General features: G+C 38.3%; 1 protein-coding gene across 4 annotated transcripts in view; it reads right to left on the bottom strand.

Moving 5' to 3' along the window:
* Positions 1-26,724, bottom strand: part of Setd2 (SET domain containing 2) — a 99,143-nt gene that overhangs the window by 35,374 nt on the left and 37,045 nt on the right. For 3 of the 4 annotated variants that reach the window (XM_013346544.2, XM_005347995.3, XM_026779475.1), the window contains 5 exons: positions 26,380-26,506; positions 23,966-24,100; positions 22,642-22,761; positions 20,021-20,683; positions 132-180 (listed from right to left, as the gene is read on the bottom strand). In XM_013346544.2, coding sequence (XP_013201998.1) covers positions 132-180; positions 20,021-20,683; positions 22,642-22,761; positions 23,966-24,100; positions 26,380-26,506 — 1,094 coding nt within the window. Of the gene's footprint in view, positions 1-131; positions 181-16,584; positions 16,868-20,020; positions 20,684-22,641; positions 22,762-23,965; positions 24,101-26,379; positions 26,507-26,724 lie in introns of all 4 variants that reach the window. The other variant, XR_001228933.2, reaches the window with a different exon arrangement.

Here is a 26,724-nt window from a genome sequence, read left to right as displayed (position 1 = left end):
ATGTGGTTGCTGGGAATTGAACTCAGGACCTTTTGGAAGAGCAGGCAGTGCTCTTAACCACTGAGCCATCTCTCCAGCCCCTACCTACAGAATTCTTATAAATCTATCTACACAAGTATTCTTCAACCTACCTGTGCTCTCCTTTTCAGTTTGACTTTTCTTTGGAATTCGATATACCTCCTGTGGGGGGGGGGGAGATGAGTTAACAGTGTGAAATAAAGAAATGAATGCTTTGAAATTGACAGATTTCATGATAACATCAAGGTATGGGGGAAGTAGGGAAAATACTACAAGGAAAACAGATTGGTCAGTATTTAATTATTCTCTAAAATTTAATGCATTTGATTTTAAATAAGACCTAGCCATATGAAATTGAGCAAAAGAAGATGTATATATAGGTATATATTTTACATTTCCCAAGGTTGAATTATCTCACAACACAGCAGAATAAATGACTGTTTCTGACAAGAACACACTTCCTGAGAATTCTAATTCACACACACACACACACACACACACACACACACACACACTCCTGCAAAAAAAATGCAATAGAAGTCATCTATAATTTCTTTACTGAGTATATTAATAAGGGCAATTCTAATGTCTCACCAAAAATTCTCTCTAAGAGCAGTAACTCAGTTATATAAAAATACTTTGAAAATTACATGTATAAAGACAATCCTTACTGGTCAGCATAGGGATGAAAACCACGGTCTCTCTCACACACCCCAGGCAAGCATTCCACTTTTTGAACTATGCTTTAGCTCCACTACCGTCACATGCTTTGCCATGCTAGAGAGAAAAAAATAAGGTCTTGGGACACACTGGGCAATTCAGTGTATTTTTCTTTTTTTTTTGTTTTGTTTTTTTTTTGTTTTGTTTTTTCAAGACAGGGTTTCTCTGTGGCTTTGGAGCCTGTCCTGGAACTAGCTCTGTAGACCAGGCTGGTCTCGAACTCACAGAGATCCGCCTGCCTCTGCCTCCCGAGTGCTGGGATTAAAGGCGTGCGCCACCATCGCCTGGCTTTCAGTGTATTTTTCTAAGGATGCAAAAACCCCACTAATAGTCAAATTATCTACTTTCATAGGACTGCTAAGGGAGGGAGGGAGGGAAGGAGAGCAAAGAGAAAGATGCACACTATGATTAGTTCATCAATACTCCCAAAATGGCATCTAGTATTATACCAAAACTGATTAAGATAATGTTAACTATGTTTTTATGCCTAAAAATACATATACTTGCTATGTAATTTGAAGAATATGCTTTCTGGTCTGACAGTTCCACACTGGTAGTGCATGGGCACAAGTTCTTACCCGGCTGAGTGAAGCAAGCCAATCAATGACAAGTCTACACATTCTCAATGGCACATAACAATACTCTCCCATGACAGTTGTGTAATATTATTCACACCCATGTTGTCTAGTTACCATCTGTGTAACCCAATTTTAAGAATGTACTCCAAGAAAACTAAACTCATTTCACATTATAGTTAGATCTAGTAATATTCGAGGGAAATGAGAAACAGTCCATGTTACACAACTGAAGAAGGGAGACGATGAATTATTCAAGCAGGGAGTAGTGTCATGAGGCTTTAATCCCAGCACTCAGGAAGCAGAAGCAGGTGGATAAGTTCTGGGTCTACAGACAGAGTTCCAGGACAGTCAGAGCCATATAGTGAGGCCCTGAGATTAATGCACAAATGTAGATTCCTCCATTCTCTTTACCCCTAGAATCCTCCTTCTCATGTTCAGGACTTTTATTAGAACTGTGGTTCTTCATTTTATTTATTTAGTTTTTCAAGACAGAGTTTCTCTGTAGCTTTGGAGCCTGTCCTGGAACTAGCTCTTGTAGACCAGGTTGGCCTCGAACTCACAGAGTCTTTGCCTCTTAAGTGCTGGGATTAAAGGCATGTGCCACCAAACTGTGGTTCTTTACTACAGATGCACAATAATTTCAGAAAGTCTTTTTTATATTAGTAACACCCAAGACAAACTGAATCTTGAGTTGCGAGTTTCAGAAATCATTCTTTGAAAAAGCTCCTGATATAAAGTGATGCACAGTGAAAGCTGAGGACCACTGCAGTACTTACTGGCTTTTCTTAAAAGTTCTGAGGGCTCCTAGCAACAAAGCCTCTGGGAACGAACTATCTTTCTGCCCTTGGCTCAGAATGAAAGACTCTAAATGCATTTGTAAGCCCCCCTCAACCCTAAGACATTTTTCTAAAACCTTACACTCACTCTATCTTGGAAAAGGGGCAGTCGCCCCCCCCCCCACACACACACACTGGACTGCTCATCCCCCTGTGTCCTTGTGAATAATCTTCAAACATAACTCCATTTTGGGAATTGAGGCAAATACAACCCACAGATGTTGACTCAGTTCCTGATGTATTGATTTAGTCACTGAACCAAAGGTCAGGAAGACCACAGAGATGCTCTCCCTTATCACCTGACCACGTAACTATTCTCCTGCCCTGGAATAGACCAATCATTGCTAGTAACCCTTTGAATAAGCCAATCCAATAAGTTGGAAAACAACCTACAGGTCCCCCCGCCCCTTGTGTCTTTGGCTTTTCGCTTTAAAAGATGGACTGTAACAGCTATCATTGTCCTTCATATCCCGAACCTGAAGGACCCTGTCATGGCAGAATAAAAATCCTCTTGCTTTTGCATCAATTTGTGGTTACATGAATGGTGTTTGAAGCAACTCTTCCCTGATGTTTGGACTTCTAGTCCAAAAAGAGCATGGGGTCTCTCTCTCTCTCTCTCTTTGAGCAGCTTTTGCCTGCTGAGAGGATATATTTCAATCAGCTACTCCCTTCTCTTCTCGGGAATGTCTACAATCACCTAGCTGTCAGTTTCTAGCTGTGGGTACTTATCAGGGTCAAAGGCAGGAGGGGACAAGCTGACACTCTCAGCTCTGGTTTCTCCATTCCACCAAGTAACCAAACTTGGGGAAAAGTAAAGCTGCTACTTATCAGCAACCATCTGTACTACAAATTAATCTGAACAACTATTTGAAAATACTATGTAAATCTAGGTACTAAAATTTCGACATGTTCATTCATAAAGAAAACTTTGAATAGATATATCAAAGGTCCACTTACAGATAACACAGGATATTCTTTCCACAGGATCCTGACATTATAAGTGTTCATGAAAACTACCAAAAAACAAACAAAAAAGCCCTTATAGACTAAAAAAGGTGCAGACTCTGTGATGGGAGTTAATGTGCCATTAAACACCTTCAAAAGTTTATATAAACTGCTAACTTGGAAATATTCTGAGGCCAGCAAGAGAGTAGAACAAGGGTGTCTTCTGGGACTAACATAGTAGAAGGGGACAGTGAGGAAAAAATGTCTTTCCCACATGCAGTATTAGATACACATGATTCTGTTGTTTTTCTATTATTATTGTTATTATTATGATTAAGTTATGTGTATGTGTGATGTAAGGAATTCCCCTATGTAGGCTGTTAATATGTTTTATTACTATTGGTGAACAAAGAAACTGCCTGGCCTATGGCAGGGAAGAATATAGCAAGGCAGGAAATCCAAGGAGAGATAAGAGGAGGAAACAAGGCAGGTTCAGGCAGATACCACATAGCTGCCAAAGGAGACAGATGCTGGAACCTGACAGGCAAGCCACAGCCTTGTGGTGATGCACAAATTAAAAGAAATGGATTAATTTAAGGCGTAAGGGCTAGCTAAAAATACGCTTGAACCATAGGCCAAACAGTGCTGTAATTAATATAGTTTCTATGTAACTATTCACATCTGGGTGGCTGGAAAACAAAAGAGCAGTCTCTGTTTACATGTGTGTGTAAATGGCATATGTACATGAACACAGGTCCCCAGAGGCCAGAGGTACTGGATTTTCCTGGAGCCTAAGTTACAGGTGGTTGTGAGCCAGCTGGTATGTGTGCTAGGAATTGAACTCAGAATCCCAAGAAGAGCAAGGGTTATACATGCTCTTATCTGCTGGGCCACCTCTCCAAACTACATGTTTGTTGTTTAAAACAGACTTCTTACATTCACAAAATAAATTACTCGCACTGATTGTTGATAATTTAACTGTAGTAAAGATGAGCAGTACTACCTAAAAGTAAACAGAACGAGTTATTAATGTCTACCCAAGATTGTGAGTTGAATAACTTCACCTTCCACTTTATGAAGTCAAAACTACAAGGAAATGGATTATCCACTCCTTCCTCAATTTATGCATTAGGAGACTGAACTCCTAAAACTGAAAATGGATGGTACCAAAGTCCCATTATATTTTGAAAGATGAGCAGGAAACAGCCTTGTGAAGACAACTGCAAAATTTCTTTGGATCATTTTATGTGGTAAATGAAGAGTATTAATGTATCAGTCTGACTAATAGGAAGTTCACCAGGAAAGATGTCAGTGATAGGTCCGTGAATCCATTGAATATTAAAATCACTTCATTTGCCAGGTGGTAGAGGTGCACCCCTTTAATCCCAGCACTAAGGGAAGCAGAGGCAGGTGGATCTCAGTGAGTTTGAGGCCAGCCTGGTCTATAGAGCTAGTTCCATGACAGGTTCCAAAGCTACAGAGAAACCCTGTCTTGAAAACAAACAAAAAACCACTCACTTCACTTTCTTCATTCTCATCAGGAGACCAGCACATAAGACAGCTCTGTGGGTTAGGAGACTGGCTCTGCATTCAACCCTTCATCTCAGAGAAGCTTAAAATAATCTTACTTCTTCACTCCATCCAATATTTAGATATCATTTTTTTTTCATTTCTTTAGCACTTAGGTAGCACTCCCAACTAACACACATATAGACTCAAGCTATAACTGTTATGAGCCAAGAACGTCTTTTCTTCGCTATATTTCTAGCACCAGACAGTGGCCAGCAGATAGTTCATGCTCAATTGTTAAGTAGATTAACAAGTGAAATTTTACTCATTTATAAAAATCAGCCACACAATATTACATAAACTACCTCAAATAGTAGGGTGGTGACCAACTGAAGAGAGTTACCTGTAGAAATCTAGTTTGCTGATGTAGAAAACAAAAGTATCAACTACAGCCTAAAAGCATATACCAATGCTCTTATTTTGTAATACTTAAGATATACACTACCTGCCACAAAGGAATTCACAGCACAGCAGAAATTCTAGGAATTGGTGAATTAGCACACTTGTAGCAACAGGACTTGGGAGGATGGGGCAGGATGTTTTAAAAAGTTCAAGGTAACGTTAGCGACATAGCATGTTCCCGGCAAACCTGGGCTACCTGAGACTGTTTTTAAAAAAAAAAAAAAACAACACCCAGAAGAATGGCTGAAACTTGATTCTCATATATTATTTTTAACACTGCTAAAAAAGAGGTTATTACTATATGTACATTATATGTAAAAGAGAATAAAGATTAAGTAATAGTACTAGTTTGAAATCATCCAAGCCTAGATTTTGTACAAAACACAAACCTTTTTGTCTTTTATTAAAGACAGAATGTCCCATAGTATAAGCTAATCTCAAACTCAGTATATTTGAGGATGACTTTGAGCTCCTCATTCTTCTGCCACTACTTCCAGGGTGTTGGAATTATATTCTGACAAAAAGTTTACCTAACATTTTCATTCTGTTTGATTCAAACCATAAAAAACTTTATTTAAGTAGAAAAATTTCCAAACAAACTAACTCAGGTTTTGCCTGGAATCAAAGCTTAAATTGATTCAATCTTTATTACACTACAATATTTCTGAAAACCCAGAAGGCAAATTTAGAGATGTCTACCTGAATGTTTCATCTCCAACTCAAAACAAGAACTATCTCAGTAGGTTACTGAAGTGAGGTATGTGTATAAGTGCCAAGACATTTCTAGTTTTTGTGAAAATGTATCTGTATTTGGGTATAACAAATCTATATACACAAAAGGATTTAGAATAAAAGTAAATAAACTCTGTATTTAAAAATGTGATAGAACAAAGAGTCAGACTTTGATCCTCACACTTGCAAGGTGAGTACTTCACCAACGGACCTGCCTCCATAAAACCCCCATTCTTTTCTAATGCAGAGGCTTGTTTTAACAAGAGGCTGAAAAAAAAATTAAAAAATATATTTCAGAAGTTCTGCATCTTAAAAAAAGGGGGGGATCCAACAGGTCAAAGGAATAAAAGATAATTCTGTGGAAGAAAAGATACAAAGGTGCTGAAAATAGGGCTCAGCAGTTAAAAGCATGTACTATTCTTTTTTTTTTTTTTTTTGATTTTTCTTTTTGATTTTTCGAGACAGGGTTTCTCTGTGTTTTTGGAGCCTGTCCTGGAACTAGCTCTTGTAGACCAGGCTGGTCTCAAACTCACAGAGATCCGCCTGCCTCTGCCTCCCGAGTGCTGGGATTAAAGGCGTGCGCCACCACTGCCCGGCAGCATGTACTATTCTTGAAGAGGACCCAAGTTCAACAGCACCGACATTATAAATGGCTCAGAATTACACATTACTGCAGCTCTGCCTCCATGGGTACCTGAACTCACAAATACATTACACACACAAACACATATTAATAATACGTTTTTAATAATTAGAAAAAAAGTATATAAGAAAAAAAGCTATGGGCTAGAAGACAGTCAGTCTTATCTCATGTTGATAGGATTCAGAGAAACTACAAGAATAGAAATTGCACTGGATAGGCAGGGGTACAGTTCAGTTGGCAGAATGCTGGCCTAGTATGAACAAAACTTAGGCTCTACACAGCCAAGTATGGTGGTGCATTCCTGTAATCCCAGCATTCAGGAGATGGAGGGAAGATGATCATGAGTTCACATCCTCTCTGACAAACAGTATGTATGAGACCAGTCAGAGAGATACATAAGAAACTGTCTCCAAACAAAACAAACACACAATTATTTCTTCTTATAGGTCGGGGTGGTAGAGTGGACACTGAAACCAGGTCTTTGACCATGTCAGATGCATGCTCTACCATAAACACATTGCCAGGTCCAGTATCTACTTTCTAAAATAAAATTTAATTTTATATGTTAACTATACATCTACCAAACAAAAGGGAATAAACTAAAAACATTTCTTAGATTTGTAAGGTTTTACAATTGTACCTTCCAGAAGACAATGCTAAAAGGCCTCCATACAGATGAGAGGCTGAGACTGAAATACTGTGTCACAGACATTAATTTTCAACCATATGCACTACACCATATTAGTTAAAAATTATTTAATCTTTGGGGCTGGAGAGATGGTTGAGCAGTTACAAGCACTGACTGCCCTTCCAGAAAATCTGGGTTCAATTCCCAGGTCCCACATGACAGCTCACAACTGTCTTTTTTTTTTTTTTTAAGATTTATTTATTTATTATGTATACAGTATTCTCAGTATTCTGTCTACAGGCCAGAAGAGGGCACCAGATCTCATTACAGATGGTTGTGAGGCACCATGTGGTTGCTGGGAACAGAACTCAGGACCTTTGGAAGAGCAGGCAGTGCTCTTAACAGCTGAGCCATCTCTCCAGCCCCAGCTCACAACTGTCTTTAACTCCAGGATCCAACACCCTTACAACATACATACAGGCAAAACAATAAAATAAAAATAAATAAATTTTAAAACATAAAATTTAATTTAAGAGGATGAAACATAAGCTTTGACTTACAGACATGTATATAAACTCATCAACTGGGAATTCAACATTGTGAAACATTACTTTCTAGAGGATCCAGGTTCAGTTCCCAGCACCCACACAGCAGTTCACATCTGTGACTCCACTTCCAGGGCTTCTGACATCCACACACAGGTATACATACATGTAGACAAAATACTAAAAAACATTTAAAAAATTATACTAAAACAAAAACCAAAAACAAAACGCCAAGGGGGTGGTGGTATCAACACACCTTTAATTCCAGCACTCAGGAGGCAGAGGCAAGCAGATCTCTGAATTTGAGGTCTGTCTACAGAGCAAGTTCCATGACAGCCAGGGCTACACAGAGAAACTCTGTCTTGAAACAAAACAAAACACCAAACAAATGAAAACAAAAAACAAAGTAAGTTGGGGTAACGTAAGAAATTGCCACCAAAAAGCATACACAGGAGAACAAGTTATTTGAAAGAAAACTAAGATGAAAGACAAACGCTTCTGTTGCTGATTACTTCATCTCCTCTTTTTTTTTTTAATTTGGTTTTTTTGTTTTGCTGAGCCAGGGTTTCTCTATGTAGTTCTGACTATCCTGAACACACTACGTAGATCAGGCTGGCTTTGCTCTCACAGATCTGCCTCCCTAGGATTGAAGGCATGCGTTCACAACAGGTCATTTTCTCATTCCTAACCAACTGAACAAGTTACCTACAATTACTAGATTGCAGGACCTACTTTTTTTTCCCCTAGTAGTTTCAAAAAGTACTTGGATGCTTCTTATAAAACAATATAGTACTTTAGTAAAACATGCCGCTATTTGAAAGAGTGAGGCAAGAGGACTGAAAATTCAAGACCTGCCTAGACTACAGAGTGAGTTAAAGGAAGCCTGGGCAACGAGTGAAACAAACCCTATCTCAAACTAAAACCAACAAAACGAGTTGGGGATATAAACTCAGTGGCATAATGTCCCCAAGTCAGACTCTCGGTACCACCCTTCCCCACAACAAAAGTCACAAATGAGCTGCTAGGAATATAATATAAAAGTAGAATTACAATCTCTAAAACATTTTGGAATACGGATACAGTTCAGAGGTTGTCTACCATGTACAAAGCCCTGGATTCAACCATAAATGAAATAATTTTTCTGGAAATTAAAAAATACTTGCCGGGTGGTGGTGGCGCACGCCTGTAATCCCAGCACTTGGGAGGCAGAGGCAGGCGGATCTCTGTGAGTTCGAGACCAGCCTGGTCTACAGAGCTAGTTCCAGGACAGGCTCCAAAGCCACAGAGAAACCCTGTCTCGAAAAAAAAAAAAAAAAGAAAGAAAAGAGGGAAAGACTGAGCAGTCTCACTACCATGGCTGAACACCAGACAAAAAGAGGAAAGGATAAAGAGATACAAAATATTAAAAACAAAGACATAGAAATTAAAGTATCAACTTCAAGAAAAAACAGAATCCTAAGAAAGAAAAAAAATACTTTTAGAAATAGTGACAATATGTTATAGAGGACTAAAGAAACATGATATACTTATTACAAATGTCAAAAGAACCAAACAAGTAATAAAAAAACTAAGCCTTATTAAGTCTGAAAAACTGCCTATCAGAAAGAGCTGATTAAAAAAACTACAAAGAGGACTTCGGGGGCACTTGCTAAGTAGGACGACCTGAATTTGATCTCTGATACCCACATGGTGGAAGGAGAAACTGACTCCTATCTTTTGACAGAAGAATTTGAAGATGACACGCATGTCTAAGGAGAAAGAAGAGGGAGCAGCACAATGTGCTGCCCATTTTTGCCACTTATTTACTTTGCTGCTAGACTGAAACCCAAGGCTGTACATGAGCTCTACCACTGAGCTACTCTCCCAGCCTCACCTGTTTCTTCTTTTAGAGGCCTCTGAACAGCCATTTTTATGTCTAAGTTCAGATAGCTGATCATCCAAGAAGTGAAAAATAAATAAGGCCCAGTCTCAGTTTTCACCAATACCACCTGTGTCACTAAAACAGCTGACAATATCTGCACTGGCCAGAATGTGGTAATACAGATGTGTACACACATACATTTACTTGTTCAAAGTTAAACCAGTAGTACTAGGTCAAGCAATATGGATGTCTATCAACATAACAAATAATGCACACAATGGCTCAACTATGTTTAAGAAAGAATTACCCATTGTTGAGGCAAAGAAAGAAATCAACATACATGGATATAATAGCAGACTGAAGTTATGGTGTATTTAAAAAAATACCATTACTTCTATAAAAAATATTCTTTATAAACTGTCATGAAATAACATCCATGTTTATTAAACAAAAAAATAAAAAGCAGGCCGGGTATGGTGCTACACATCTTTAATGCCAGAACTTAGGAGGCAGGGACAGGCAGATCTAAGTTCCAAACCAGCCTGGTCAACAAACATAGCAAGTTCCAGGCCTAGCTGAGATACACATTGAAACCCTGACTAAACAAACAAACAAATGCTGGCCGTGTATATGCATGACTTCTTTCTTGAAGGCTGAGTATTGAGCGCACGCACACGGCTGGAAAGATGGCTCAGAGGTTAAGAGCACTGGTTAAGAGCTCTTTCTAGAGGTCCTGAGTTCAATTCCCAGCAACCACATGGCAGTTCATAACTATCTATAATGAGATCTGTTGCCTTCCTCTGGCATGCAGGCAAAATGGTCAGGCAGAACACTGTAAACATAATAAATAAATAAACCTTAAAAAAAAATAGAGAATCACAAGAGACAGAGTAGGAAAGAAACATTTCATTATATGCACTTTGTACTGCATTCAAGAATGGTCTCTCTAAAACAGATGATTACACATCTCAAAAGCAGCTCTAGCCATAGTAGCAAAGGACTGGCCCTGTACACTGAGCATGCTCCTGGTGAAGACCCACTCAAGAGGCAACTGCTAAAATGCTGCTGTTTGCAGAGCCCTTACTTCACTGTGCATTGATTGCAGCTTGTTTTTCTTCCACTCCTTCTCAGGCTCTACCCATCTTGGCAACAATTCAAAGAATCTCCATAGCAATGCTCACTTATTCTCCATAAATATCTGCTGGGCTTAGGCTAAATCATGAAGTATTGAAAGTTAACAGCTAACAGAGTTCAAAGATTCAAAGTACAGTACCAAATACTAGTGCAGGAAAGAAAACAAAAAGCATAGTTAAGTAGATAGCAATCATTAATGAGTAATCAAAGTCATGATTAAATATTTCTCTAATTTTAGAATTGTTATTCTGGCCAAAATAAACCCAGACTTAAGCTTTTCCTCACACTTTTCAAATGTAATCATATCTGCTATACTGTTTTAAACATAAAACTCACCACCGGTACCTGGATGGTGGTGGCACACGCCTTTAATCCCAGAACCTGGGAGGCAGAGGCAGGAGGATCTCTGCCAGTTTGAGGTCAGCCTGGTCTATAAAGTGAATTCCAGGACAGCCAGAGCTACACAGAGAAACTGTTTCTCAAACCAAACTAAACCAAACAAAAACTCACCACAGTCCTGCTGAAATTAAGAGTGGATCCCTCTGACACCCAGTCACCCCAAAACACCTTTTAAGGGACCACAGTCCATTTCTTTCCCATCTGATATCTATAGACCTACTTATTAGAGAAGCTGCTCTAGCTACAAGCCCTTATAATAAAAGTTATAAATGTCCTTCAACGTTCAATTACAGATCACAGGCCGAAAAACACTACAACATTAAGGGTGAGCAGAGACTTGAGCAAACACTGAGGTGATGGTTGTGACAACTGCAGAAAGAACCTCACTTGGTCTCTAAACCAGATGCAGATTGAAAAACATGTGTGGCACATATTTACCAACAATTACACAATTCCATGGGCTGTTTGGCAAGAACAAAGAAATCAGTATTATTTGGGGCAGAATAAAGACCAGATGAATATAAGGTTTAAATCAGAAGATCTGAGTCAGCTCCCTTAAACAAAAACTAAAGCATAACTTCATGGTCCTTTTTGGTTTTGTTTTGCAGCGGATAAAAACACCACCACATACTTCACAGGCTGAAAAGATCACATGATATCCGGGTAAATATTTCACAATTACCTATCAAACACAAAACTTACACTAGAGACTAAAGAAATATGGACTTCACTTTTTCACTCAAGTATTTACAAAGTGTCAAATTAATATGTTATCAGGCTCTTCACAGAGATTAAGTAGAATACTGGAGAGGGAGACTATAGGGGCCAAGACAAAAGCTATTACTGCCTTTGCTCCAAATACTGCTGTGAAATGTCATCTGTTATACAGAAGGGATGTGATGAGAATATATACAAAGGGCAGAGAAAATACTGTCTTGGAAAACAAGAAACATTTCCTATGGGAAAGGAAGAAACTTAGAATCTAGAAGAAAAGCAAACGTTTTTAAAAAAAGAGAGACACTACAATAGAAGTGGACCATGACTAGAATGATCTGAGAGCAAATGGCAGACATAGGTGGAGGTCAGACTATGCTGTGCACACAAGAGACATTAAGAAAAATGTAACCAACAGTGTAAATGTGGAATCATTAAAAAAAAAAAAGTAAAGAACACTGACATGAAGAAAGGTGTATTTCCAGAAGACTATCTTTGATGTTGAGTACAACATTAGCTGTTAGGGGACTACAATTAAGAGGGAACTTACTCCATCCAGTACTACAAAGATAATGTAAGAAATATAAACTCTTAATTTAAGCATTAAGAAACCATGATCCCAGCATCAGGAGACAGAGACACAAATGTGGCATCAGGCTAGCATACAAAGCAAGTTCCAGGTAAGCAACATTGCAAGAGCCCACTTCAAAAAAAAAACATTAAATGGCTCACGACTTTGAAAATGCATGTTTAAAAAGAAGAAATTAATATCTATTCAAGTAATTATTTTGCAAGTAATTTTTATAATCTGTTAAGTACATTATAAATGGCCAAGCAGTGGTGGCAGGCACATGGCTTTAATCCCAACACTTTGGAGGCAAAGGCCAGTCACTGTGAGTTCAAGGCCAGCCTGGTCTACAAGCCTACATACTCTAAACTAAGTGAACTGTATGTCTGAAGATATGGAAAAGTGAATATATGGACAGATCACAGTGCTCATGGGCAAGATTAGACAGGCATAACAGTCAGTTCTATAAGCTTGGTTCTTTTCAAGATTTATTTTTTATTGTGCTGAGCGGTGGTGGCACACACCTTTAATCCCAACACTCAGGAGGCAGAGGCAGGCAGATCTCTGAGTTTGAGGCCAGCCTGGGTGACAGAGTGAGTTCCAGGACATGCTCCAAAGCTACAGAGAAACCCTGTCTCAAAAAACTAAAAAGGGCACCAGATCTCATTCCAGATGGTTGTGAGCTACCATGTGGTTACCTGGAGTTGAACTGAGGACCTTTGAAAGAGCAGCCGGTGCTCTTAACCACTGAGCCATCTCTCCAGCCCTAGGATTTGTTCTTTATGTAAATTAGCACTCCTGTTAAGGGGGTTATGTAATGGTACTACAGAGTCCTCTGAATCTCATCTACAATTCTAAAAGATAATGAAGGATATGTTGAAAGCAAAGAATGAGAGCAACAATAGTATGTTTTAAGAATAAAAGCAAGACAAGACGGGGGGGGGAGTCTGCATTAATAATGCTAGATCAGATACAAATGATCTATTTAACCTGTAGAATGAAAGAAATCTACTTATTTGTGTGAACGTATGTATGTGTGTATGAGTGGGCAAACCATAACACACATATGGAGTACAGAGGACAATGCTTGGGAGTTGGTTCTCTTCTTCCATCATGTGGGTTCCAAATATCAACTCAGGCAGGTCCTCAGGCTTGGTGGCAAATAATTTTTTTTAATCAAAAAATCTACACATATAAAATTTCCCACCAGAACAAATAAGTACTTGAAAAATGGCTAACTAAGGAGCTAGGAAAGGCAAATATAAACTGAACCTAGAACAGCATGCTATGTCAGAAATTTTAAAACAATAAAACACATCAAAATGATACAGAAGTAGTTTTCGCCAGTCAAATATGAGGCAGTTTGAGCATCAAATGTTGAAATTAATGCAGAATCCACCAAATAGAACAAGCATCCATGTGTCTAAAAATACTGTTAAGCAATCATCAGTGACTCAAGCAAATAACTTAATGCTGAATTCAATAAACATATTCAATGAAAAATACCTATTTCCAAAGCTCTTCGTGTGCAGTGTTTTTTGTTTTTGTTTTGTCTTATCTAAGTGACGGAGAGACAGTTATCTCAATGTGTAGTCACAAAGGCCTGGAATTAACTATGTGGCCCAGGCTGGCCTGGAACTCAGGACCCTTTATCCTAGTGTAAGGCTTTACTTGAGGGTGTCTTATCCCTCCTGGAGATAGGATTACAGGCATAGATGACCATCCACTGGTATATAGTAACTTTGGAGAAGTCCAGCAGACGCCTTAGAGATGTGACTGAAGCTGACAATGTCAGTAATAGAACCAATGAGTATTAAAAGAACGACATGATAATATTCCTGCTAGGAACATTTATCTTGTTGTTGTTGAAACAGGGTTTCTCTATGTACCCCTAGCTCTCCTGGAATTCGTTCTGTAGACCAGGATGGCCTTGAACTCACAGAGATCCATCTGCCTCTGCCTTTGCCACTCAAGTGCTGAGATTAAGGTGTGCACTTCCCCCACCCCCACTCAGGAACACAAAAACTTAAATAAAACTTAGAGAAAATTATAGTGAAAAACTGACAAAATAGTAACATTGCAAAATCTAAATAAAGGGCCTAGGAAAATGTTTAGCCAATTTTCTATGTACTTATCACTAGAATATAACTTTCATGTAGAATACATACAGAATGTTCTTGGATGTTTCTAAGACTAAAATTTTACTTAAAACTGAAAACTTATATGGCTTAACCTACACTAGAAAAGTTTCAAGTCACTGACTGGTTCAATCATGGTACAAGGAGCAACAACATTTCTTAGAGGTTTTTTCTCACTAGGATGTTCTTTCTATAATGTCTTTTACTCTCCTGTTGCTCATACAGTCTTACACTCAAACTATCTTTTCCTAAACAAAGTCGAGATGTAACAACAAAAACTAACTTCACAGCAATAGAAACATGACTACTGTCTTTGAGAAAACAGATTTTAAAGGTCATCCAAATGTGTAAAGTAAAAGTGACTTTGTTTAAAGCAGTCAAATTCTGTTTTTTATCATTGGAATAGGTATTGGTAAATGTTTTTCTGTAAAGGACAGGACAAATACTATAATCTTTATAATCTATTCCATCTCCGTGGCAATTACCAAAGTTTACAACTACAGCAGCCACAATCAATATATAAACAAACAAGCAAGAGCACAGCCACGCTTAAAAATAAAACAGGTAGTGCCCCAAATCTCTAATTAATATTTTTGTCTCTTGAGACTACATTTTACTATGTAGCCAGGCTGGCTTCCAACTCATGATCCTTTTCCCTCAGTCTCTGGAGGATCACAGGCTACCACCGAACAAGCTGAACTACTACTATTCAGATAAAAGTAGTTTCAGTAACAAAGTAGACTACAAAATAAAAAGTGACCTCAGTCAGGGATGATGGTATATGCCTTTAGCAGAAGCAGTGGACAATGAGTTCGAGGCCAGCAAGAACTATATAATGAGACCCTACCTTAAAAAAAATGTATGGGGGGGTGAGGGAAGGGGCTCTCTGCTGAGAGTGGTGGCAGATGTCTATTACACACACCTTTAATCTTAGCATCTGGATTATTATAGTTGGACCCTGTCTCTCAAAACAAAACAAAACAAGGGCAGGGCAGCGGTGGCACATGCCTTTAATCCCAAAACTCAGGAGGCAAGAAAGATTTCTGTGACTTTGAGACCAGCCTGCTGATCTACAGAGAGAGTTCCAGACAGGCTCCAAAACTACAGAAAAACCCTGCCTTAAAAAAAAAAAAATCACCCAAATCAAATGCATAAACAAACAAGACACTTGGCAGCACTATCTAAAACAGCATTCCCTGGAGGTACCCTCCCTAAACAGGCTCATATCCTCCTTTATCCTTTTACTCTAGACTTATCAAATTTATCACAGAAGCTCAGGACATACAATTTCAGTTCCAAATGTACAAACCTCTTTTTACAGACAATACTAATGGTGGAGTGAAATCTCACTAACTCAGAATCATTCAGTTTAGGTAGACAGCTCAACTTCCTATACAAAGTTTAATGTTGAGCTTTCTGACCAAACAGTGTTGCGTCTTTTTTGTTAGTTTGCTTTTGTTTTTTTAAGACAGGGTTTCTCTGTAGCCCTGGCTGTGTCAGAGCTAGCTGTGTAGACTGGGCTGGCCTTGAGCTCACAGACTCTATCCTGCTTCTGCCTTCTGAGGGCTGGAATTAAAAAGCTGTAAAGGGAGTATCTACAAAAGGATGAATTAAGAAAATAAGAGTAGACATTAGTAAGTATTAACTTATTACTTCTAAGAAGCTTCTGTCCCCAAATTATCTAATCCAGGTAGAAACAGAACTACCCAAGGTGACCAGAAGATGAAAGGTACATCCTATATCTAAGTGTTTGTAAAGAAAGCCTTAAATTACTAATTATTATAATCTCTTGATGTTAACAGTAATCCAAGCTGCCAAATTTCATGAGAACCTTACCTCCTTTTCATATGATCCAACAGAAGGAAGATTTTTCCCAGTCAAGTTATAATTATCAACTGCAGTCACTTTTGTGAAATCTAGGCTACATTTTCAGCAGAACATATAATGCATAGCAATTCCTCTTTCACACAGAAAGAGATGCACATGGCCCTGCTAAAAATGCAGCCTAGTAAATCTGCATGTGAAGATGAACATGTTTATAAGTGCAATGTGCTAGGTTATGTGAGGGGTACTTTATGAGAAACGTGTATAGTCAATATCGTGCAAGCCTAGAGAGTGATCCTGTGTATATAAGGTATAGAAAAAGCAGCTCACTTAATCCTTTCTCGCCAGAAGTACGGATTTTCCCGGAACGACAACAATTGTTGGCAATGGTCGCACCAAAATAATGCCGGCGCCAGTGAGTTAACCACCTCTGTCCTCTTTTCACCTATTATATTTTTCATGCATCATCCAACTTCCCAACCATCTTCCTGCTTCTTCACAGAATGCACGCTAGGTTCACGTTTTTCTTCAGCACGAAGTTGAAAATGGAGTTGAGAAAAGGAGACACATGGTCAGCTGGTGATGTTAACAAGCTCCTTGCTGCCCTGAGAAGCTAGATGGAAATGGTTCAAGTTACAAGGGGGATCATCATCAGATCTGGGAGGACAAAGAGTAATTCATGAAGCTTCACTCCCTTCCCTCCCACCCTCTGACTTTTTTTTCTTTTCTTTTTCTTTTGGATGATCCCTATAGTCTGTCTTCACAGCAAAACCAAGATTAAAGAGTATGAAGTAATCCTGTTCAGTTCTTTACTCCATCCAGTGCAGAAATGACAAGTGGAATACATGTCCAGTAATGTTATAGTAGCCCCACAAGATCAGGAAGAGTTAGAATGGCCAAAAGATCCACAGTCAATGCTTTTTAGTATGAACTAAATATCAATAACTAACACAGTATTTGGCCACAGGTCTTAGTAAGGTTGAAAGAATAAGACATTTTTGCTTCAGCTAAGGTTTACTTGAACACATAGGTGAAGTAAGACAGAAGTAGTTAACTCTTTTAATGCCGGGATAGTATGGTACACAATAACCACATTAAACCAGTATGTTTCTCTAAAACATGTACAATTTATCAATTCTTGACTTCAGACTGCTAACCAAATGCTAAAAATTAAAAAGACAATAGTAATCAGAATTTAGAAACCAGATTCATGGTAAAAGCTAACTAAAAGAAGAATTAACAACCCCAACATCAATATGTAACAAAACATCACAGTTCACAGTAAGATGCCCAAACAAGTTTTAAAAAAAGAGAGATTTCTATTTAATTACTCCTTTGATGTTAAGAACTCTGATAAAAACAAAGTATGAAATTTAAGAATTTATTTATTTATTTATTTATGTTTTTGTTTGTTTGTTTGTTTTTCATGACAGGGTTCCTCTGTAGCTTTTGAAGCCTGTCCTGGAACTGGCTCTGTAGACCAGGCTGCCCTTGAACTCACAGAGATCCACCTGTTTCTGCCTCCCAAGCGCTGGGATTAAAGGTGTACACCACCACCACCGGTTAAGAATTTATTTTAAATATAAATAAAAATGTAAACCTAAAGTCAAGAAGACCATTAATTTACACATTATTGTGAAATAACTCTGGTCTTTGAGTTAGGGCTGAACAATGGGTGTTCAAAGAGTAAAGTTAATTATTCCAGTTCTATCTAAACACACACATTTACAATCACAGATACAAACTAATACACAGATATCAAAAGCCTTACATCTTATAGATTTTTTAAATTTTTATTTTATGTGCACTTCTGTTTTGCCTGTATGAAATTGGAACTGCAACAGGAGTTATAGACAGTTGTGAGCCACCATGTGGGCACTGGGGATTGAACCCTGGTCCTCTGGAAGAGCAGTCAGTGTTCTTAACCGTTGATCTATCTCTCCAGTCCCATCTTACAGATTTTAAAACAAGTATGAGATTATAACAATATGAGATTTCTCAGCAAACCAATGGCTTTACATTAGCATTCTCTCTTATGAAACTATGACTTTATATGATTTTCCCATGTTCTTTTGTGTACCTGCTTCTACCTCTACCTTCATTACTAAATTATATCCATCATGCAGACTCTGTTGTCACCTCCAAACATCCGAGCAACTTCTTTTAGGATCCTTGTACTGTCACAAAGCAGGCTTTAACTAAATAAAGGTCCAACAAGTGACCATCCTATTATCTCTCATCTAACTGCAATTCTAATTCCTTATATCTGATACATGGCATTACAAACAGACTTACTATCAACACTCCTTTTATATTTACTCATCTATTTTTATTATTGTTGTTTTGCTTTGTTTTTCGAGACAGGGTTTTGCTGTAGCTTTTAAGCCTGTCCTGGAACTAGCTCCTGTAGACCAGGCTAGCCTTAGCTCACAGAGATCCACCTGCCTCTGCTTCTGAGTGCTGGGATTAAAGGCGTGCACTACCACCACCCAAATCCTTTTATATTTATTAAAAAAATTCAGGTTTCACATTAAATAAAGCCAAATTTATGCTAAATTTTAAGTGATCAAAGAGTAACTTACATAAGTAAAAACACAGACTGGTATATGCAAATATCTCAACAGGGTAAGCAGGAAGCACCTCACCCAACCAATTACCCACTGGGTTCTGTCTAAGTTCTACAGGGTCAAATCACGTGATCTCATGTGATAAGCTTTGCAGTTTCACCTTGCTACAAAAACAAAACAAAACAAAACTGGATTGCTATTTATCTGATTGTTTCAATTCTGAGAGAAGAAAGGATGAACAGAAAACAAAAGGTAGGAAATAACTTGTTTCCATAGGGTTTTTAGAACCTGGATCCCATACCCAGAACACTTAAACTGAAGAGAACCATTAGTTCTAATATGCTCAAATTTTTATACATCCACATTTATTCAAGATCCAGACTGGGTTTTCTGAAAGGCAAATTCTACACATCTTATTGCATTCCTTATCAAGAATAAGTATACATACAAATACACACACACACACACACACATCTACCTTCCTCTGGCTCCAAAGGCATGTACCACCACTTGGCTATATATTGAGATAAGCTGAGATATTTATTGGTCTCTGGATGTATACCAGGCTGGCCTTAAACTCAGAGATCCTCTGGCCTCTGCCTCCCCAAGTGCTGGGATTAAAGGAGTGCACCAAGCTTGGCTTCCCCTCCAGACAACATGTTTTGTTTATTAAAAAAAAAAAAAAGAACTTAAGTGTAGGCCTATTTAAAAAACAAAGGCAAATGAACTAGCGTTATGATGTTTTTTCTAGAATAAAATTTCATAATCATTTTATAACAAAAAGTTCCTAAATTATCAGGGGTTTCCAAAGAATTTCATTGTTAATTTTCTCTTAACCCATTCAGCTGATTTCCAATTAACTTAAACATCTGCTGTCATTGCATACAAATTAAGTTTAACACTAAAAAGATTTTGCTTTGTTTACTTTTACAAGAAGAGCCCTTAAATTAATAAAATCACCAATATGTACTTTTCCCAGTGAGAGAAAAGGGCAACAATCTGGATAATAGTCTGACTGGTATGGCTTCAGAACACTAGAGACATTTATCTCATGACCTAAGAGATTACAGTCCACTTTTCAGAAATACTCATGGCTAGAGATGCTGTCAGTTTTATTCAGGCTTGCAGCAGTCTCATTTTGAGTAATCAGTTACATTAACAAAAAAAGAAAAAGAAAAGAAAAAAAAATATTTTCTTACCTTTAGGTCTTTCCAGCTGTCTAGCAGCTTGGTGGCCAAATCACTTATATCCACTGTTTTATCAGGTGGTTCTTGGCTCCTCTCACTTTCAACATCAGACACACCCTCCTCTTCATCTTGGGATTGTGTTTCCTCAGCAATAGTTTCTTCTAGTTTTGTGCCACTGCTTTCTTTGAGCTCTGCCTCGACGTCAGCCTCTGGTTCAGATGCGGGTAATTTATTCCCTTCGATGCTAGCTTCACTCTCAACTTTGGACTCACACAGCTGTTGTGCTAGTAGCTGTTGTGACTGCAAGTCGTCGTCGTCTTCTACAGTGACAGTTTCTAATTGATCAAGGTCCTCTTTGCCATCCTTGCATTCTAGCTCACTGGTTACATCTGAGATCGCACTGTCCATGCTATTTTCACTTATAATTTTAAGCCTGCGAAACATGAGTTTCTTGGGAGTCTCTGTATCCACTTCTGTGCTCAGCTTGATGGAAGGATCAGGTGTATTGAGCGGTGTGTGAGCACGTGATGTATTCTCACTGGAATACCCATCGCCTTCACTTAACTGAGGGACAGCAGTCTTGGTCTGAGACCAGCGCTGAATAATGGGAAGTACTTTGCTTTCTTCCAACATATTTTTAGTAGCAATAGGTAAATGCTCCAATGTCTTTATAATCTGATTAAACATAATAAAAAATTAATCTTATTATTTGTACAGCTGTTTTTGTTTTTCATTTTCAAAAAAAAGGTTTCTTTGTAGTTTTGGAGCCTGTCCTGGAACTAGCTCTGTAGACCAGTCTGGCCTCGAACTCACAGAGATTCACCTGCCTCTGCCTCCCGAGTGCTGGTATTAAAGGTGTGCGCCATCACAACCCAGCTTTACAGCTAACCTTTTAAACAGTTAAGAATTCATAGAAGAAATACTGCATTTAGGGTACTGTCTTACTAAATTAAGACCTATGTCTTCACAAATATAAATGCAGTTGAAGGTTATAACATTATTTCCTTTTAACAAAAAACTTTTATTTAGTCTGATCTACAATATAGATCAGAGTAATGACATGACCACTCAACCACTATGTGTGACTGATAAATACTCTCTACAAGGAAAGAATTCCCAAAACTATGCAGCTTAAAAAAAGAAAAAAAAAAAGTACTAGGCCTCATTTCCAGTCTCCTTTTCTCTAAAACATAGCCAGGTGTTGGTGCACACCTTACTTTAATCCCAGGACTTGGGGAGACAGAGGCAGGTGTATCTCTCTGTGAGCTTGAGGCCAGCCTGGTCTACCTACAAAGCGAGTTCTAGCACAGCCAGAGATTCATAGAAAAACCTTGACTAAAAACAATTAACTAATTAATTGAAAAGTGTTTTTATTGCATAACTGACTTTGGGGTTATAGTACAAACTATGATTTTTTAAAAAGCTACCTATCAGGAGTGGAGAGACGGCTCAGCAGTTTAGAGCACTGGTTGCTTGCTCTTCCAGAAGTCCTCAGTTCAATTCCCGGCAACCACATGATGGCTCACAACCATCTACATGATGTAGGATTCCCCTCTGTATGCTGTGAATACCATTAGCTAATAAAGGACTGCTTTGGACCTATAGCAGAGCAGAGCTAGGGAGAAAAAACTAAACTGAATGCTGGGAGAAAGGAGGTGGAGTCAGGGAGAAACCATGAAGCTCTGCCAAAGACAGACAAGATGAAACTTTACGCAGTAAGCCACAGCCACATGGCGATACACAGATTAATAGAAATGGGTAAAATTAGTATGTAAGAGTTAGACAATAAGAAGCTAGAGCTAATGGGCCAAGCAGTGACTTAATACAGCTTCTGTGTGATTATTTCAGGGCTAAGTGGCCGGGAACTAACTAGCGGCCTCTTTGCTACATCTACAGTGGAATCTTGATACCCTCTTCTCAAAGTTGTACATGCAAATAGAGCACTCATGTACATTAAAATGAATAAATAAAAAAAAACCTACCTGTCAAAGGTCAGAAAAATACTAATTTTATGGTAAACTAAATTTTATGGTAAACACTGCAAATCCACTAATAATGCTAACAATTAATCTTACTTAGACCTTTGAAAAGACATCTTTGATTTTCAGAATATTCTAATTCTTGTCAATTTTTAAGAACTCCAAAATTCAAATTTTCTGTGTGTTCCCATAATTTAAAAGTAATGGTCTTAGCAATAAACTGAATTACTATCATGTTATATCTCACTTAAAGTTCCCAGTATATAAAGCTGACTTGAAGATGCTACAGGGAGTCAGGTGGTGGCGGCCCATGCCTTTAATCCCAGCACTTGGGTGGCAGAGGCAGATGAACCTCTGTGAGTTCGAGGCCAGTCTGATCTAGTGAGTTCAGGGATAGCCAAGGCAATACAGAAATACCCTGTCTTAAAAAAACAAAAAACAAAAAGATACTATGAGAAAAATCAAAGGCAAACTTACTACCAAAGCAAAATATATGTAAATTTATAGCTACAGAAATGATATAGGTGTAATAAATATTTTTATTATTTGATATTAATCTCATAGTATTAAATTAATAATCACCCATGTCACAGCCCCTCCAACAAAGCAATCAAAGGAAGCGGTTTTAAGAAATGTGGGACTGTGTGAACTGACCTCTTCCTGAAGTTTCTGGTTACTTTCCCGGCCATCACCAAGCTCTGCCATCCAGATCCACAGCAAAGACAACCCATGACGCTCCAGAAATGACTTGAGACAGGACTGAGAATGTGTGTTCTGTCACGGGAGGCAATGACAGTCAAACGTTACAAGAGGCCATGGTGAGAATTAAGAGTTTGCTTCAATCAGTGCACACACACATACATCCATCCTAGAAACTCCATTTTTATTAACTACAATTAATACATCTAACAAATACAATAAAAATTTTAATATCTAAAAATTTTGTCCTTTACTGTATTTTTGTCAAGCTCATTCCTAATTATCTGCTACTGCCTCCCTCCCCATCTCACTGTTTTACTTCTTTCCAACGAGAACCTCTTCTCTTCTACTTTTAAGTCTCTTATAAATTTAATTAAAGGAACAAAACTACACAACTGAAAACAGTATCTCTGATGGTGGTTCACACCTTTAGTCCCAGCTCTTGGGTGGCAGAGGCAGGCGTATCTCTGATTTTGAGGCCAAACTGGTCTATAGAGGAAGTTCCAGGATAGCCAGCAATACACAGAGAAACCCTGTCTTGGAAAAAAATACACGCACACACATCCTGATAGTACACTTGGACTTGACTTAAAGTGGAAAATAATTACTCTATTATCATATCGTTTGCAATGAAATTCAGGCCTGGTCCTGTCAAGATGATTCAAGCAGTTACAGGTGCTTGCCTGTAAGCCTAATGACCCAAACTCAATCCCCAAGTCTCACATGGTCAAAGGAGAAAACTGATTCTTCCGCTAATCTCCACAGGTATGCACCCAAACACATACAAAAAAAAAAAAAAAAAAAAGGAAAAGAAAAAGTAACAACTCAAAAAATAAATAAGGAAGTAAGTAAATACATAAATCCTCCTAGATTTTTTTTAGATAATTTTTTTATTATCTGTTTCTTATGTCATACTTAGTAAACTGGAATACATGAGATGATGAGATGACTGCTAAAAATCTTTCTTTGAGACCCTATAGTAAAATAGTTTTGATACATTAGTAACTGGTAGGAAAGGAGAAAGCTATAACAAGTACCATGAATTATTACAATAAAAGAAATCCCAGCATGTGCTTTTAACTGAAGGGAAAAGCAAATCAACTCTGCTGTTAATAATATGCAACTGGCTAGCCATTTTCAAGGGTATAAGCTTTCAAAATCCTAAATAACTTGCATGTCCATTTAAAACAAGATAAACTTTTCTCTAACAGCCAGAATGTAGTTTAAGTGTCCCACCCCAAATTCAGGAATAGAAATAAATTAGTATTAAAGTGCTTACCTGAATGAGCTTGAGACAAGTAAGTTTCTGTTCCAGAGTTTCAATTCTAACCATGAGCCGGGATAAACTGAGAACCTGGTTTTTATCAGAGAGGCCCTCACCATTTTCCATCAGCGCTTCTAGCTCTCCATCCACCTACCACAGCAAAGAAAATATCTAGTTATAAAACAAGTACAAACCAGTCATTTATTCAAACAATGGGGGGAAAAATGCTCAGTTTCACAAGCAATTTAGAAAATGAAAAGTTAAGATCACAAGGAAAGAACCATGCTAGTAGACTAGTTGGGGGGGGGGGAGATACAGGGAACACACACACACAGCACCAATCCTGTATTATTAGCAATGGAAGTTGAGGCAGACAACTATGAACTCCTCAAGCCCACGCTAGGCAAGTAAGCAAAGAGGGGAGGGAGGGAGGGAGGGAGGGAGGGAAGCAGGTATAATCTAATCACAACATCTGATAATATAAAATTGCTGTTGAAAAACAAATTAGCTAGAAGTGGTGGAGATTAAATAAACAAAAAAGAAATATAAATTGATAAAAATCAATCTGAAAAGCATTTCCTTCATTCAACTATGTGAATAAGAAATTATTTCAAGGCTCTGGGTTTAGTTCCCCAGCACTCTGCATTACTGGACAGGGTGAATCAGGCCTATAACCCAAGATCTCAGGAAATTGAAGCAGGAGATTTTCAAGTTTTGAGGCCTAACGAGGCGATAGAATAAGTGCCAGATCAGTGACATGCCTCAGTGTGTAAAGTCAAAGACACCTGCTTCATGTCTAACAAACTGAATTCTATCCCACAGGGTAGAAAAAGAAAATGAATGCCTGCAAGTGTCATCAGACTTCGCCAGGCACAGCCCCCCCCCCGCCCCCCCGCCGCACACACCAAATACAACAAAAACAAGAAAGAAAAAAAAAAAGGAGAAACTGAATGGAAAAGGATAAGTGAAGCAGGAAAATAGATTATGTCATTCAAATATATATACTTTCACACGTTAATCTGCAATTTAAGGTAAATGTAAAATTTAAAGACTGTCATGTAGAGCTGGAGAGATGGCTCAGAAGTTAAAAACCCTAGGTGCTCTTCCAGAGGACCCATATGGTGATTCACAACAGTATGTAATGCTAATTTCAGGGGGTCTGATGCTCTCTTCTGGTCCCATAGGCACCAGACTCATGTGGTACACAGACACACAAGCAGGTAAAACAATCATACACATAAAATTAATGTTCTTTAAAAAGCTGGCCTAGCCGGGTATGATGGCCCAAGTCTTTAATCCTAGTAATCAGGAGCATAGACATGTGGATCTCTGAGTTTGAGGCAAGCCTGGTCTGCAGAGTGAGTACCAGGACAGCCAGGGATACACAGAGAAACCCTGTCTCCAAAAACAAAGCAAAGCACTAACAAAAATGTAAAATAAAGAACCCAGGGGGCTGGAGAGATGGCTCAGAGGTTAAGAGTATTGCCTCCACTTCCAAAGGTCCTGAGTTCAATTTCCAGCAACCACATGGTGGCTCACAACCATCTATAATGGGGTCTGGTGCCCTCTTCTGGCCTGAGGCATACACACAGACAGAATACTGTATACATAATTAATAAACAAACAAACAAACAAACAAACATACATTAAAAAAAAAAGAACCCAAAGCACTGCTAAAAACACAAAACAGTTGTATTTCCTTTGCCCAGCAATTCCACTAAGAATAAAACAAAACAAAGAAAACCTGCACATGAGCACCAGGAAATGCCTACAGTGCTCAATACAGTCACATTCATGATGGCAAAAACAAACAATCAGGGCTGGAGAGATGGCTTGGTAGTTAAGAGTATTAGCTGCTCTTCCAGAGGTTCTGAGTTCAATTCCCAGCAACCACACTGTGGCTCACAACCATCTGTAATGAGATCTGATGCCCTTTTCTGGCCTGCAGGCATACACGCAGGAAGAACACTGAATATATAATAAATATTAATTAATTAAAAACAAACAAATGCTCCAAATGTGTACAACATAGTTAAACTGGTATGTTTATTCAATGAAAAACATATGGGGCAAGTTAGATGGCTCAGAAGGTAAAGGTGCTTGCTTCCAAGACCTTAGTTTGACTCCTGAGACCAACTTGTAAATAGAGAACAGACTCCTGCGAACTCTCCTTTAACCTTCATACTTGCAGAGTGTGTGCACAACCCTGAACAAAGACAAGCTTAGAAAAAGTATGAGCCAAGGAATTTTCGGCATACTTTAGAAGTTTCCAGTACTTAATTATAATCTCTATTAAAATGAAATAAAAACAGTCAGCCACAACTCTTTTCCAATAATATTTCATCAAAACCCAGATTTTCCTTTACATTAAACAGGCTATTTCCTTAAAACTTTTATCCTAAATTCTGAAAAACAGACGGCACACTTACTGAATCCTTCTTTCGAGAGCGCTCCTTTTTCATCTTCCCTCCTGCTGCTCTGATGCTGACTCTGTTTTCTCCTCCCAGGTAACCCCGGCAGTTAGCTGATCCACAGAAACATTTCTGAGCTTCTTTGCTGTTGTTAAGGAAAGAAAAGCATGTAAAAGTGAGAGCACATTAAGAATCATACCACTCTACAGGATATCAAAGTATTTATTAAAAGACTCTTTACAAACCTACTTCTAGAAATGTCTAAAAATTCCTTGTAAGATATTAATTCCTTTTTCACAACCACCCCTTCTCTCAATTTCTCTCTCTCATATATCTCTGTGTGTGTGTGTGTGTGTGTGTGTG

The sequence above is a fragment of the Microtus ochrogaster genome, chromosome 5, assembly GCF_000317375.1.
Source record: "Microtus ochrogaster isolate Prairie Vole_2 chromosome 5, MicOch1.0, whole genome shotgun sequence".
NCBI classification, from domain to species: Eukaryota; Metazoa; Chordata; class Mammalia; order Rodentia; family Cricetidae; genus Microtus; species Microtus ochrogaster.
This window is presented reverse-complemented; position numbering and strand designations above follow the sequence as displayed.